The following is a 15,000-nucleotide window of genomic DNA, read 5'->3' as shown; positions in this document are numbered from 1 at the left end:
TGTGTTTTTTTTTAAATGGGTAGACTTGCTAGCTAGTAAGAGAAATATAATGTTTTTTATACTTTGTTGTGATTGATGTGATTATTTAGCCAGGAATTGTTGACTGCATTTCATATGGAGGACATTGCTGCTCTCACTGACATGTTGGCTCCTGGTTAGCTCAGCTGTACAGGTTACAGGTCAGAGGTCAGGGAATTAGCTTGACTTTAATTCTGATGTTGACTTAGAACAAAAGAGCTTTGTTTACATGGGCGGAGTCAGCAGCTTGTAGGGAGACACGTAGAAACTCTCCTTTTTCATATTTGATTGTGATTACTTGGCCAGGAATGAATTACACTCTAAAAAGTAAAAGTGCGTGAGGGAACCCAGGACGGATCCTTGAGGAACCCCTTCATCAGTGTTTGGTGAACCCTGGCAGTACTTCCACCAACATATGAGGGTTCTTCAAGGAACCAGTTGGGGTTACATTTCCAGTCAGGTGGAGTATTGTGGATCATAGAAGAACCCCCACCGAGCCCTCCTTAGCTTTTAGAGAGCGCTCGGCATCATGGGAAGTTGCAGCGATCACAGCCAGTGGTTTTTCCTGGTTTCAGAGGCAGTGGGAGGCGGAGCCTGCCTGGGCTGGGTTGGATTTTGTTGATTATTATTTTCATACGTAGTACATTAGTAATAATTCAGCTGAAGTAAATATTAATTTTGAATGCCATATATGGTTCTTATATGCTTTATGTTATAAAAAAAAAAACGTGCTAATAATTGTTGCACCAGTTTTAGTTTGGGGATTTTGAATGTCAATGTTTGAATGTCTGAAGGCCGAGATGAATATCTGAAAAAAAAAAACAGTATAAAAAAATAATTTGTGACATTGAGAAGTTTGTTAAATCTGTGTGAATTAAGTTTTTACCTCCTGTGTCAAAAGTCCTACTAGAACTGAAGCGTTTCGTTCCAAGATGAGAAATCCTCTGTTTGGAAAAAATGGCACCTACTGTTACGAAACGCTTGGCACAAAATTCAAACAAATCATATTTTCTAAATGTATCTTCCCAGTCATTGGTTGACAAAAAATATCACTTTTACAGGCTGAATCCTCTTGATTTTTAGTGCTACTGAACAAACACTTGGTAATAATCCAAAAATGGATATATAACGTTTTGGAAATTAAATCATCGTTTGTTTGTCACAACCTTTTCAGATGTATGGTTCTAGTTATTTGGGTTCAACCAACGGAATTTCGGTTATTCAGAAAGCTGCTGTTCTGAAGCGATCTTGATTGAGAAAACAACTTTCTATGGTTCCTCCGACTGCAATAAGGAAAGTTCTGTTTTGTGTTTGTGATTCAGCAGCCAAGTCATGGGAATGACTATAATTTGTAATTTAATTTGAAGTTGAATGTTGATTTTTATTTAAATTGATTTTATGTTAATATTGAGTTTCATGTGGATTGTCTCGTGTCGATGTACACAATAAGAAGACTCGTCATTTTGTTCAGTTTGGGAGACTTTGCATCAAGTAGTGTGAGCAGGTGGATCCTGGGTTTTGAAGCGATCCAGTTGAAACATGGACTGTGCCAAAGAGAATATTAGGAAGCTGGTCCCAATACACTAAATGCATATGAATGTGTTGTAAAGACCTGTCCTTGTGCTGAAGGTGCCATAGGATTAGACTGCCTACATTTTGTTTCATTTGACGTCACATACAATTAACAATTAATTCAATAAAATCTCATATGGTTTGTAACTGCAATCTGTGTGACAATTTGTGCGTGTGTGTGTATTTGTCTAAACTATAATGTGTGCTTTAAATGAATACAGAAAGTTTTTGGGAGATTGGCTCATTGGTCAATTTAACATAGAACATCCAAAATCATCCATGTTTCCCCGGTAGATCATTAGCTCCAAGGCTCCATGCTAACACTTTAGCATACAGTATGTTGAGTGATAGTAGCTCCATGCTAACACTTTAGCATACACTATGTTGAGTGATAGTAGCTCCATGCTAACACTTTAGCATACACTATGTTGAGTGATAGTAGCTCCATGCTAACACTTTAGCATACACTATGTTGAGTGATAGTAGCTCCATGCTAACACTTTAGCATACACTATGTTGAGTGATAGTAGCTCCATGCTAACACTTTAGCATACACTATGTTGAGTGATAGTAGCTCCATGCTAACACTTTAGCATACACTAATTTGAGTGATAGTAGCTCCATGCTAACACTTTAGCATACACTGTTGAGTGATAGTAGCGCCATGCTAACACTTTAGCATACACTATGTTGAGTGATAGTAGCTCCATGCTAACATTTTAGCATACACTATGTTGAGTGATAGTAGCTCCATGCTAACACTTTAATATACACTGAGTGATAGTAGCTCCATGCTAACACTTTAGCATACACTATGTTGAGTGATAGTAGCTCCATGCTAACACTTCAGTTAATCTTGTACTATTAAAGACAGTGTATTCTGGTCATGGGAAGCTTCACACAAACAAACACACACGGAGAGTGTTTGATAAAAAAACCTGTTTTCTTATTTGAGTCTTGGTTTATTTATTGTACATGATTACAGAATGGTAAAAGTCACAGTCCGTGGCGCGGGGTGGTTCAGAGGTCAGAGGTCAGAGGTGAGAGTTTAGAAGTAGTTGACGACCCTACGGATGGACTGGATGTTGGGGTTCTGGGCCTGCCACTCGTTGTGGCTGCAGTAGTTTCCCCTCTCCACGATGTACATACGACCACGGAAGTTAGGCTCCTCGTACATCACCCAGCTGCAGAGAGAGAGAGAGAGAGAGAGAGAGGTTTCACATCAGAGGGTCAGTTACACAATATAATGTGTGTGTATGCATGCATGTTCTAATAAATTTGTGCTCGATCTTCATAGACCTTGATGAAATTGATGCAGTTCTTACAGAAGCAGTGTGTGTGTGTGTGTGTGTGTGTGTGTGTGTTATGTTTATGTGTTTGTTCCTTCTAATAAAGTCCATCTCCATGGACCCTGATGCTTGATGGAGTTGATGCAGTTCTTACAAAAGTGTGTGTGTGTGTGTGTGTGTGTATGTCTGTTTTGTCCTCATAAACTTGAGCTCTATCTTCATGAACCGTGATGGAATTGATGCAGTTTTTACAGAGGCTGTGTGTGTGTGTGTATGTGTGTGTGTGTGTGTGTGTGTGTGTGTGTGTGTGTGTGTGTGTGTGTGTGCACTCACGCTCCGTCTCCGTACACCCTGACGGAGTTGATGCAGCTCTTGGAGAAGCCGCGGCTCTGCAGGAAGGGACAGTCGTCGCAGATATCAACACACTGACCGGAGAAGTTACAGGCCTCGAACAGCTCGATACGGTAATGCTCTCCATGCTGCAGAGACACAGACAGACAACAGACAGACAACAGACAGACAACAGACAGATGGAGAAACAGTGGAGAATTGTTAGTTAATAAAGTGTAAAGTCAGCTTGTTGTGGTGTGGCTGTAGATCCATTCAGTAACGTTCTCAGTAAAAGTGAATAGTGTGATAAGGTGGATTTGGTTAGCTAGCCAGCAAACACACTGATGTTAATGTGAACATGCTAATGCTAGCTGCTACTAGCTACGTTAGCTAGTGTGCTAATCAGATGTGTTAACAACAAGACAGTGATGGTTAGCTGACCAGATACTATGGTTAGCTAGCTAACTAGCCAGCAGGCTAATTTAGCAAAAACACTGATGCTAATGTTAATGTTAATATGCAACTACTAGCTACTGTTACTCCTACTTTTATCCAAAAACTATCCTCCCATCCCAATCCACTCTGAGCTAGCTTAGAAGGAAATTGGGTGTAACAGAAAAGTAATAAAACAAGTAGAGTCACACCTTCCATAGAGTACAGCAGGTGGTGACATCACCTGGCACCAAAGATCAGCCAATAGCAGATGGCAATTTCAGTAGCCTGCTTTTTAGCATTAGATGTCAGGCTTTACACAGATTTGAGTTTGGGGTTCAGTTCCTCTTTAAGTCATTTTGAGCTGAGTAAGGAGGAGCGAGGCGACAGCGGTCCTTACCATGCGGATGGGCTTGCAGGAGCCCATGTGGTCGTTGTGGGAGTTCCACCTCTGGAACTCTGGGTACTCTCCGTGCTCCAGGATGTACTGCTGGCCCTTGAAGTCGGGGTGATCGTAGCAGATCCAGGCGCCGCTCTCCACACGGATGGAGTTCACCCTGAAAACACAGTTCAGTTCCAAAGTGAGATCTTCATCACTTTTTAAAGGATAGTAGGTAGCTGAAGTCCTTGGTTGATGACATGGTGACAATTTTACAGACTGGATTTTATATAGGTTATGTATTTCTGTCTTATATTCACTAGGACTTCACGCTGTCCCAAGAGGATGGATAAATGTAAGAAAGATGCAGAAGCTTGTAACTTTTTAAAGTCACATTTTCATCTGCAGATCTCTTTGGAAGACGTGAAGGCTGAATGAGTAAAGTCTCCCATCACCTCCAAGTCATTCTTACTGTTATTCTGACTCACCTGTTCATGAAGCCGCGGTCCTGGAAGTTATCACAGTCTCCCCTGACCTCCAGCTTCCTGCCGGTGAAGCACTTACCCTCATAGAAGGTGATCTGCAGGAGAGAAGGAGGGATGAACACTGGTTTGTCACAAGTCTGTTTTTGTTATCATGCCTCTTGCAGTTTACAGGACAACTTCTCCTTTAAAAAAATCTACATTTTCTACAAAAATCTAACACATTAGACACAACCAAATGACAGATGAAGAAAATATAATACGAGGAAAAGTAGGATTCATAGCAAGCAAGTCTCTAAAAGAAATGTATTTAAACCTCAGTGGGCGGAGCCAAAGAATCACAGTCTTTTTTTCTGGCTCAGTAACATCAGACTGAAGCTCAGTGAAAAAGACAAGAGGTAAGAGAGGAGGACGCTAATATTATGAAGCCTAGCGCTCTGCTGCTAACTGAAAAAATACAATCTATCCATACTAAGTTATCTAGGTTAGCTAGTTAGCTAGCTGACCTTCAAGTTCAAACTAGCCATACTAGCCTATAGCTGTTTAGGTTAGCTAGTTAGCTAGCTGCTGACCTTCAACACCATGAAGCCATGGTCAGGAATGAATGAAAAAGAAGTCACTGCCATCTAGATTTTAATTTAAATTTGAACCAGATTTCCTTCTTTGCCATTTAAGTTTGCCAGTTAGCTAACTTCCACTCCGAAAAAGTTTTTGGCTCCGCCCACTGAGGTTTAACTCAACCAATCAGATTATTTCTGCCTCCAGAGCAGCTCTGCCTCTGAGAAATATTTGTAGAAGTAAAACTCCAACTGGGTTACCTGCCAAAATACTTTCTGCTGTCGACTAACCTACCAGCCACTTTCACTCATTTACCAGCCAAGTAAAATATTATCTCCAAATGATACGTTCTGTTCTCTCTTGTACAGAAAGACCGTCACACCAAATGCCATTCAAAAATTTGGCAGCTTAATATGCTGTTACTTATAAGCACACATACACACTTCTTAAAACATGATTAGGATTCACTCTTCAATCCGGCACACATCTCACACACCAAGCAGCACGAACTTCAATAACATTTCAACTATCAGAGCAGGTTCAGCTCTGCTGGGAGGCAGCGAGCAGTGAACTGATTCTAAAAGCTGAGATTTTTTGAGATTGCTGGATCACTCAAATGCCGAATTTACCCGAAGACTCTCACGATTCATAAATACATGATTGGCAGGCCTTCAGCCGTGTTATTTTTAGTTTACAAATGATCCACCAAGCAGCAAATTTCCACATTTTGAACTTTTTGGAGTCACCAGCCTCCGCCGGTTCAGCCTTGTTACTCACCTTTCCAGAGTACTGAGACATTTTGCCCACTGGATGTTTTCCAACCTGGCCCACAATCACACAAACAGTGTAACCGTGAAAAAGTTGGACACCCCAATATATACGGCTGGGGGCGAGCGAGGGGTGAGTGAGGGGCGAGCGACAGGCCGACCGGACAAAAGACCCGGCTTTAAAAGTTCTGCTTGCCTGCGCACTTTCCCTTCATCTGATGGCTCTGCTGATTCTGGGGTTTGCGTGTGTGTGTGTGTGTGTGTGTGTGTGTGTGTGTGTGTGTGGACATGGCACTGAATGAATGCATTTAGAATCAGGGCTGGCATGCCTGCTTCAGTTGTGTGTGTGTGTGCGTGTGTGAGCACATTTGTGTGTGTGTGAATGACAGCAATGAATGAACATTTAGGCAAAGTGGGTGTGCGTGTATTGGTTGTGTGTGTGTGTGTGTGTGTGTGTGTGTGTGTGTGTGTGTGTGTCTAACAATAGAATGTGCTTGGCCTGGGCTTTACAGGGTCAATGATATTGCACATGCCACGCTTCTATAGAGAGACACAGACAGTGCAGTGAAAGGACGTATACAGGGCTCACATACCTGTGTGTGTGTGTGTGTGTGTGTGTGTCTGTTATGGTATTTCTATACCTTAATGTCCTCACAAGCATAGAAAGATGAGGAAAAATGGTTTAGTATTGGGAGTTTGTTTTAGAGTTTAGATCAGAATTAGGTCAGTGAAGGTCCTCACAAGTATGGTAAATGAAATGAAATCTTATGTTTGTGCTTATTTGTGAGTGTATTGCATTGATGTGTGTGTGAGTGTGTGTGTGTGTGTGTCTAAAAAATGTAAACCTTTAGCTACAAGATGTTCAAATTGAGTTGGAAGTTGACATTTTCCGGCACAGATCTAAATTCTAGATTTTTACAAACCTCTCTCCTGGTTTCTGGTGTTTTTCTAAACCTGTTCGGACCTGTCGGGGGTCAGGAGCCACGTGTTTTATCACACTTTCCCTTACTGTCCAGAGCAGGGAGCTGTGTCAAGTCTAGTCTGAGTTTGGATATAAAGGTAATTATTGATTCATTTCAATTAATTTAAGTTTTGTCACTGACTTTGTTCATGTTGTTTCTCTCCAAAGACCAGGGATCACTTTTGTCTCGAGTCCAGTCTCGGTCTTGAGTCCAGTCTCGGTCTTGAGTCTCGTGTCGGTCTTGAGTCTCGTCTCGGTCTTGAGTCTCGTGTCGGTCTTGAGTCTAGTCTCTGTCTTGAGTCTAGCCTCTGTCTTGAGTCTCGTCTCGGTCTTGAGTCTCGTGTCGGTCTTGAGTCTAGTCTCTGTCTTGAGTCTAGCCTCTGTCTTGAGTCCAGTCTCGGTCTTGAGTCCAGTCTCGGTCTTGAGTCTCGTCTCGGTCTTGAGTCTCGTCTCGGTCTTGAGTCTCGTGTCGGTCTTGAGTCTAGTCTCTGTCTTGAGTCTAGCCTCTGTCTTGAGTCTCGTCTCGGTCTTCAGTCTAGCCTCAGTCTTGAGTCTAGTCTCTGTCTTGAGTCTAGCCTCTGTCTTGAGTCTAGTCTCAGTCTTGAGTCTCATCTCGGTCTTGAGTTTAGTCTCTGTCTTCAGTCTAGTCTCAGTCTTCAGTCTCGTCTCGGTCTTCAGTCTAGCCTCAGTCTTGAGTCTCACCTTATTCTTGAGTCTAGCCTCTGTCTTGAGTCTAGTCTCAGTCTTGAGTCTCATCTCGGTCTTGAGTCTCGTGTCGGTCTTGAGTCTAGCCTCTGTCTTGAGTCTCGTCTCGGTCTTCAGTCTAGCCTCAGTCTTGAGTCTCACCTTATTCTTGAGTCTCGTCTCGGTCTTCAGTCTCGTCTCGGTCTTCAGTCTCGTCTCGGTCTTCAGTCTAGTCTCAGTCTTGAGTCTCACCTTATTCTTGAGTCTCGTCTCGGTCTTCAGTCTAGTCTCGGTCTTCAGTCTAGCCTCTGTCTTGAGTCTCGTCTCAGTCTTCAGTCTAGTCTCAGTCTTGAGTCTCGTCCCAGTCTTGAGTCTAGTCTCGGTCTTCAGTCTCGTCTCGGTCTTGAGTCTCGTCTCAGTCTTGAGTCTACTCTCAGTCTTGAGTCCAGTCTAGGCCTTGGTCTTATCTCTGTCTTCAGCCTAGTCTTGGTCTTGAGTCTAGCCTCTGTCTTGAGTTTAGTCTCTGTCTTGAGTCTTGTCTCTGTCTTGATTCTAGTCTCTGTCTTGATTCTAGTCTCAGTCTTGATTCTAGTCTCTGTCTTGAGTCTAGTCTTTGTCTTGAGTCTAGTCTCAGTCTTGAGTCTAGTCTCTGTCTTGAGTCTTGTCTCGGTCTTGATTCTAGTCTTGGTCTTGAGTCTAGTCTTGGTCTTGAGTCTAGTCTCTGTCTTGAGTCTTGTCTTGGTCTTGAGTCTCGTCTCGGTCTTGAGTCTAGTCTCAGTCTTGAGTCTAGTTTCTGTTTTCTGAGTCTTGTCTTGGTCTTGATTCTAGTCTTGGTCTTGAGTCTAGTCTTGGTCTTGAGTCTAGTCTTGGTCTTTAGTCTAGTCTCTGTCTTGAGTCTTGTCTTGGTCTTGAGTCTAGTCTTGGTCTTGAGTCTCGTCTCGGTCTTGAGTCTCGGTCTTGAGTCTCGTCTCAGTCTTGAGTCTAGTCTCTGTTTTGAGTCTTGTCTTGGTCTTGATTCTAGTCTTGGTCTTGAGTCTAGTCTTGGTCTTGAGTCTAGTCTCAGTCTTGAGTCTAGTCTCTGTTTTGAGTCTTGTCTTGGTCTTGATTCTAGTCTTGGTCTTGAGTCTAGTCTTGGTCTTGAGTCTAGTCTTGGTCTTGAGTCTAGTCTCTGTCTTGAGTCTCGGTCTTGACCTTTTTTCTGATGTCTTGGACTTTTCTCGTTCATGTTCTTATCTTGACTCGGACTCGTCTCGGTCTTGAGTCTAGTCTTGGTCTTGAGTCTAGTCTCTAAATCTTTTTTTTTTGACGTCTTGGACTCGTCTCGGTCTCGAGTCTAGTCTCGGTCTTGAGTCTAGTCTCTGTCTTGAGTCTCGCCTCAGTCTTGAGTCTAGTCTCGGTCTTGAGTCTAGTCTCGGTCTTGAGTCTAGTCTTGGTCTTGAGTCTAGTCTCTAAACCTTTTTTTTGACGTCTTGGACTTGTCTCGGTCTTATCTTGACTCGGACTCGCCTCAGTCTTGAGTCTAGTCTTGGTCTTGAGTCTAGTCTCTAACCCTTTTTTTGGTCTGCTGTTGGCTGCCCACTCAATGTTTTCAAGCCTATTTAAAAATTTCCACCTGGTCCACCTTGATTCATTTTCTTGTATTTTCTTTATTACTGAACCGTGTGTCGTATCTTATGGTCCTCAAACTGATTTGGATGTTGAAGGTTTAGAGCTGCAGACAAACTCCTGAAGCATTACTTCCACATTTGGAGAGACATGGAGAATAAAAAGTGCTCTGTTTCATGTGTGTTTCGGTCTTTAATTGGACTTCATTTTGCTCTGGATCCGGTCTGGACTCGGACTCGACCGGACCTGGTCTGGTACTGGACTCAGACTGGACTGAGACCTCAGGTTGCAGTGGATGAGGTGGTCAGTCTGAAGGACCATGATGCATCTGTCTGCTGAGCTGTGACTGCCCTCTGCTGGCTCACACTGCTCATAACACCAGATCACTGTGGGAAAAATCCTAGAAATATTATAACTAACCCATCGACTGACACTCATTCAATTCAAATGAGACAATTTATATCCATTATGTTATATAAGTTAATGTTATAACACTACAATCAGTAACCACACCTGATCAGCTCACCTCAATACTATCAAACTCAGACTTTAATAGACTTATTATGGCTTTTATACGAGTGGGGCGGGGCCAAGGAGGAGGCGGAGCCTTCCAGTCGACACTCAGGGAACAAACGGCCTGAAGCTGCTCTTCAGGTGGCAGAGGAGCCACTGGACAATAAATTACTAAAAACATTTAATTATTTTTGCATGAGAAAACTTCACAGGTGTGTTTCTTAGACTCAAGGTAATGTTCTAAAATTGTAAGAAAAGTGAAAAGATAATACTCAGTGTGATGTACGCTATCAATTTACAGTATATCATGTAGGGTTTTGTCAGACTGAAAAGGTTGCTTGGTGGTTGCTAGGGTGTTACTAGGTGGTTGTTATGGTAACACTAGGTGGTAGTAGTTGTACAGCATTAGTTTCAGTAGTACTTGAGGTAGTTGAAGTTGAAGTAGTTGTAGTAGTTTAAGTAGTACTTGTAGTAGTAGCAGTGGAAGTAGTAGCAGTTGAAGTAGTATTTGTAGTAGTAGTAGTAGTAGTTGCAGTAGTAGGCTAGTAGTAGCAGTAGCAGTTGAAGTATTTGCAGTAGTAGTATGTAAACTATATATCTGCAAATAAAAGTTGGGTGATGTGAGTTGTGGATATGCAGAGATGAGAGTCACTATAAACTCACTGACCAGCTACAGACTGCTGTCTGTCTGTAGGGATGTCAGTGTTTATCAGGTCTTATTGTCTGATATGGTGAATATTTCACACTCTAAAATTATTCATGTTGGATTAGGGTTATGTTGAATATTTATACTGTCTGCTCACAAGACAAAGCTCACTTCCATGCTCACTACTTTCATTACTGTTGTCATCTTCATCATCATCATCATCATCCTCATCATCATCTTGTGAATAAAGACAGCCACAGCAGCTCTTTAGCCAAACAATAGAACACAGCTTTAATGAGAACAATAATACAAACTGAAATATTTATCTTATATAAAAGTGTTTTTTTTAAATAAAGAAGAGCGATCTTTTGAGGATGGGGTCTTGGTGGGTGGGTGGGTGGGGGGGTACGTTCCCTTCTGTCTTATATTGAAGAACATCAAACGCCATGTTAAATCTGCTAATTTAACATGATGTGGGGGTGGGGGGGCTGGGGCAGAGAGAGAGAGGGGGGGTTCTGGGAAGCTACATTAAAGAGCAGGACGTCCGGCCCTGCGGCTGCCCCGCCTCCATCTTCTCCACCTCCAGGATCATCCTCCTGAACACCTCCACCGCCGTCTGAGACAGGAGACAGGAAGCAGGAAGTCATCAGGACAGGAAGTGATGTCAAGAGTTAGGAGCTGGTTGGTTTGTTTAACATTAGGAGACTCTTAGTGTGCGATCTCATCTGCAGCTGCTTTTCATTGGTCTGAACCAGAGAGGAAAAGTTGACTTTGTTGTATTTTTGTATTTGATTTGTTTAGCTTCACTCTGACCAATCACAAGCCAACCAGGGCTTGGAAACAAAAGTCACATGACTCACAAGCAGCTTGTTTATTGGACAGAGTTTTGGTTAGGGACTAGACTTCCTGTAACTTTACGTAACATGATGGACTTGTCTGTCTCTTCTTCTGTGGTGTTCATACCAGTTAAGAACACATGAACAAACAGCTGTGAGCATCAGTCCAGACTTCATTTTGTTCTGCTAGGCTTTCCGTCTCCTTCTACCCATAATCCTTTGTGTTTCGGGGTGGTTTCCTGCAGTTGGAGTGTCAGTTCTCTTGTTCGAGGACTGAGACTCTCACTGCCGTTATTTGGTGCCACCAGAGGTCAAAGGTCATTGTTCACCTGGACAAACAAACCAAACACTGCAGAGTTCAGATGAACGGATCTGAACCTGCTGGCTGTAAACGCAGCTTTAGACTAGAACCAGATTCTTGCAACTCGAGAAATGAATTATAGGTGTGTGTGAGTTATTTTGGTTATTGGAGGAACATAAAGTCCCATATTCTCTCTGTCCAGAGTTTTATTTAGTGTCTTTCTGTCCATTCAAAGCTGTGTGTGTGGTGTCATGAACCAAAAACACTCTCAATCCATTTCTCCACGTTCATTTTCCAGCATCTCTCTGAGCCTTACCAAGAACAGGCCGTTTCTGTCTCCGTGTCTTTAAGGCTCATTAATATTAACGACCCTCCGTTCCGATCGGCTGACCGTTTCGAGAGCGAAACGTGAGACGCCGCGGCCCGGCGGCTACAGGTAGGGAAAACTCTCCGGTAATAAACGATGACGACCGCTCGACCGCTTTGAAAAAAACACTTTGTTAGTCTATTATTTCTTACAGAAATGATAATGAGCGAACCTTTGTGACGCCGCAAAGTTACGGAAGTCCAAACGGCTCGTTTAGAGGCTCGCTTTTCTAATATGGATTGTGTGGATTTAGTTTTGATACTTTCACCATGTTTAGATACACATCCAACTCCTTTATCATCACAGAGGAGAGGGAGTCCTGCTTTACATGATGTGGAGCTTCTTCACATTCTTCTCTTATTCTGCTTTGTGTTGTTTCCTAATAAAATGTGTCTGCGGCCATTTTGAATGTTTTCACCTGGTTTTCTTTGGCTGAAGACTCCAGGAAGGCGGCGCTCCACGACTCCGCCAGAGCCTTGCCCTCCTCGAAACTGATCACTCTGCGATACAACAGAATAGAACCGAATAGAATAGAATAGAACAGAATTGGACAGAGTAGAACAGAATAAAACAGGACAGACGAATAGAATTTAATAGAACAGAAGAGAGTATTCAGATTGATAATGTAATATTTTCTACATCACTACATTAACTGGCCTTTTTAATTAAGGCACTATCAGTCTTTAGATGTTTTTTTTTTTACATTACATATCCAGTTATAAACACAGTTATAGTTTTTAGGGGATTTTTCCTTCTTTACCAGTCAGGTGTTTTTCCCCTCTGGTGATCAGATGTTTCATTAAAGATCAACACAAGTCACAATCTCTTCTCCTCTTCTCTCTCTCTCTCCTCTCTCTCTCTCTCTCCTCTCTCTCTCCTCTCCTCTCTCTCTTTCTCTCTCCTCTCTGCTGTGATTTGATCTTCCTCGGTTATTGATCAGCACTTTCCTCTGCGCTGCTTGTTTTTTATTTCCTCTCTTCCCTCTTCTACTAATTTCTCTTCCACCCTCTCTTCTTCTTGTCTCCTCCCTTCTTCCTCTCCTCCTCTCTCCTGTTTCCTTTCCTCCCTTCCTCTCCTCCTCCTCCCTTCTTCCTCTCCTCTCTCCTGTTTCCTCTCCTCCTCCTCCTTTCTTCTTCTCCTCCTCCTCTCTCCTCCCTCTTTCCCCTCCTCTCCTCTTTCACCCTCCATCACTTCAAAACACCTTTCTGCTGCAAAAGCTTTTCTCACTCTAATTGGATTCCACACTGGCCTGCAGTGCACACACACGCACACACACACACGCACACACACACACACACACACACACAGTAAGTAACTGGAGTTGCAGTAGCCCCAGTAAGGACTATCTTTAATAAGTGGACACTGCTGCAAAGAGCGAACTGCCGCAGTGTCTTCTAACAGGGCTGTGTGTGTGTGTGTGTGTGTGCGTGTGTGTGTGGCTAAAAGTTTAATTTATTTATGAATTTATTAAAAGTAAAATTTATTTATACACACGGGATTGCACACAAAAAACCTGAAAAAGTTGTTTCTATAGAACTCAATGGCAGAGTTGTGCACATTTGTCTTGCACTATAATGTGAGCATGGCTTCATGCAGCCAGTCTCTCTGTGTGTCAGTATTACAACTTCTTCTGTTCTGTCGGCAGCAGAAAGAGACAAATTTGTAAAGTTCAACATGCTAATATCATGACAAGCTGAAATCCAAAGTAGATGTTTACATCTGGGAAGAGTGAAGTAACTAATTACACTCACTCACGTTACAAAAGTGCAGAAAAATCCAATATGTTCACCCAGAAAATCTATAATGGTTCCTGTAAGTACATGTACAGTATGACTGTGTGTGTGTGTGTGTGTGTGTGTGTGTGTGTGTGTGCATACCTTTCCATGTGCAAGTCTTTCTTGTTCCCTACTAAAATAAGCGGAACTCTAGAGAGAGAGAAAGAGAGAGAGAGAGAGAGAATGATCACACTGAATGGCAACACATAACTTGTAATGCTTGTAAATACCAATAAAGTGAACTTGAATTGGATTGGGAGAGAGAGAGAGAGAGAGAGAGAGAGAGAGAGAGAGAGAGAGAGAGAGAGAGAGAGAAGAAAGAGAGAGAGAGAGTTGATAAGCAGATTAAACTAACAGACAACAGAAATCCTGTTGTCGTCATTTCAGGACTTTCTGTTTTTTTGCCTTATGTTGAAATCGATTAGCATTCCCAATCACTCCGTCCAAATGAGCAGACTGTGTGAAGACCTGGGACTCTCTCTCTCTCTCTCTCTCTCTCTCTCTCTCTCTCTCTCTCTCTCTCTGTCAGTCTGAACTGTTTCTCTCTTCTTTGATCTATCTATTAAAGACAAAAAGTGTTAAGAATGAAACAGTACGTACTGCAGGTTTCCCACCATGTCCAGCAGCTTCTCATGGATCACTCTGACCACCTCAAAACTACAGAGACACACTGTTACAACACACACACACACACACACACACACACACTGACTGACACTGACTGAAAGAAAGAAAGAAAGAAAGATAGAAAGAAAGAAAGAAAGACAGAAAGAAAGAGTGTGAGCCAACCTTTTGTAGGAGGTGACGGAGTAGAGCAGGATGTAGCCGTCGACATCGATGGTGTAACTCTGAGGGAAGATAGAGTACTCATCCTGCAACACACACACACACACACAGGAAGTGATGCGTTTTACGTTTCCTGTTTGTTTGGAATCAACAGAAGAAGAAGAACTGGGTAGTTAGCATGAGCAGTGATAGCCACCATGACTGAACAGACAGAGAGAAGAGAAACTCAAACTGCAGCAACAGGAAGTCCAAGCTCCGCCCACACTGTTTGATTGACAGGTGATGGAGACTCAATAAGAACAACCAGGAACTGGAGGATTACCACAGTACTTACATGCTACACCAGACATTTTTATATACATTTTATACAAAAGAAAAGAAGCAATTTGTTTTTCATTCTAGGATTTCCTGACTGGTTCAGCTATAAACACAGTGAATATTCCTTGCAAATAATATATATATTTTTAACGCGAGATCCCCTTTTGTTTATTTTGCCAACAAGTGGTTTTTGGTGATAAATAAAATTTGGGTCACTATTGTGCATCATGTATATTCAGTTGTGTTTTTACAGTCATGTGATTTGTATTAAGTGACATTACAGACTGAAGTTTGAACTACTTTTCCTCATTAACTTCATTTTATTATTTTTTCCCGATGGTTTGTGATTGGTTCCCTGGCGGTGACCTCACCTGACCGGCC

The 15,000-nt window shown here is 42.4% G+C and overlaps 2 protein-coding genes across 2 annotated transcripts in view; one reads left to right on the top strand and one right to left on the bottom strand.

Annotated features, from left to right (window-relative positions):
- nub1 (negative regulator of ubiquitin-like proteins 1) overlaps positions 1-1,737 on the top strand; it is a 17,792-nt gene extending 16,055 nt beyond the window's left edge. Inside the window, exon 15 of the mRNA XM_071898706.2 lies at positions 1-1,737. This exon is cut by the window's left edge and continues 1,612 nt beyond it. The gene's annotated coding sequence lies outside the window, so the exon portion shown is untranslated.
- Positions 1,738-2,638: 901 nt separating this feature from the next.
- LOC139911188 (gamma-crystallin N-B) lies at positions 2,639-5,858 on the bottom strand. Its single transcript, XM_071898709.1, has 5 exons — positions 5,838-5,858; positions 4,509-4,600; positions 4,042-4,198; positions 3,213-3,358; positions 2,639-2,774 (listed from the first exon to the last, which is right to left on the bottom strand). The coding sequence occupies exons 1-5, from the start codon at positions 5,856-5,858 to the stop codon at positions 2,639-2,641; spliced, it is 552 nt and encodes a 183-aa protein (XP_071754810.1).
- Between the last annotated feature and the right edge of the window lie 9,142 nt (positions 5,859-15,000).

This window comes from Centroberyx gerrardi, chromosome 22, assembly GCF_048128805.1.
Source record: "Centroberyx gerrardi isolate f3 chromosome 22, fCenGer3.hap1.cur.20231027, whole genome shotgun sequence".
NCBI classification, from domain to species: Eukaryota; Metazoa; Chordata; class Actinopteri; order Beryciformes; family Berycidae; genus Centroberyx; species Centroberyx gerrardi.
The sequence above is the reverse complement of the archived record's forward strand: the minus strand, read 5'-3'. Positions and strand labels throughout refer to the sequence as shown.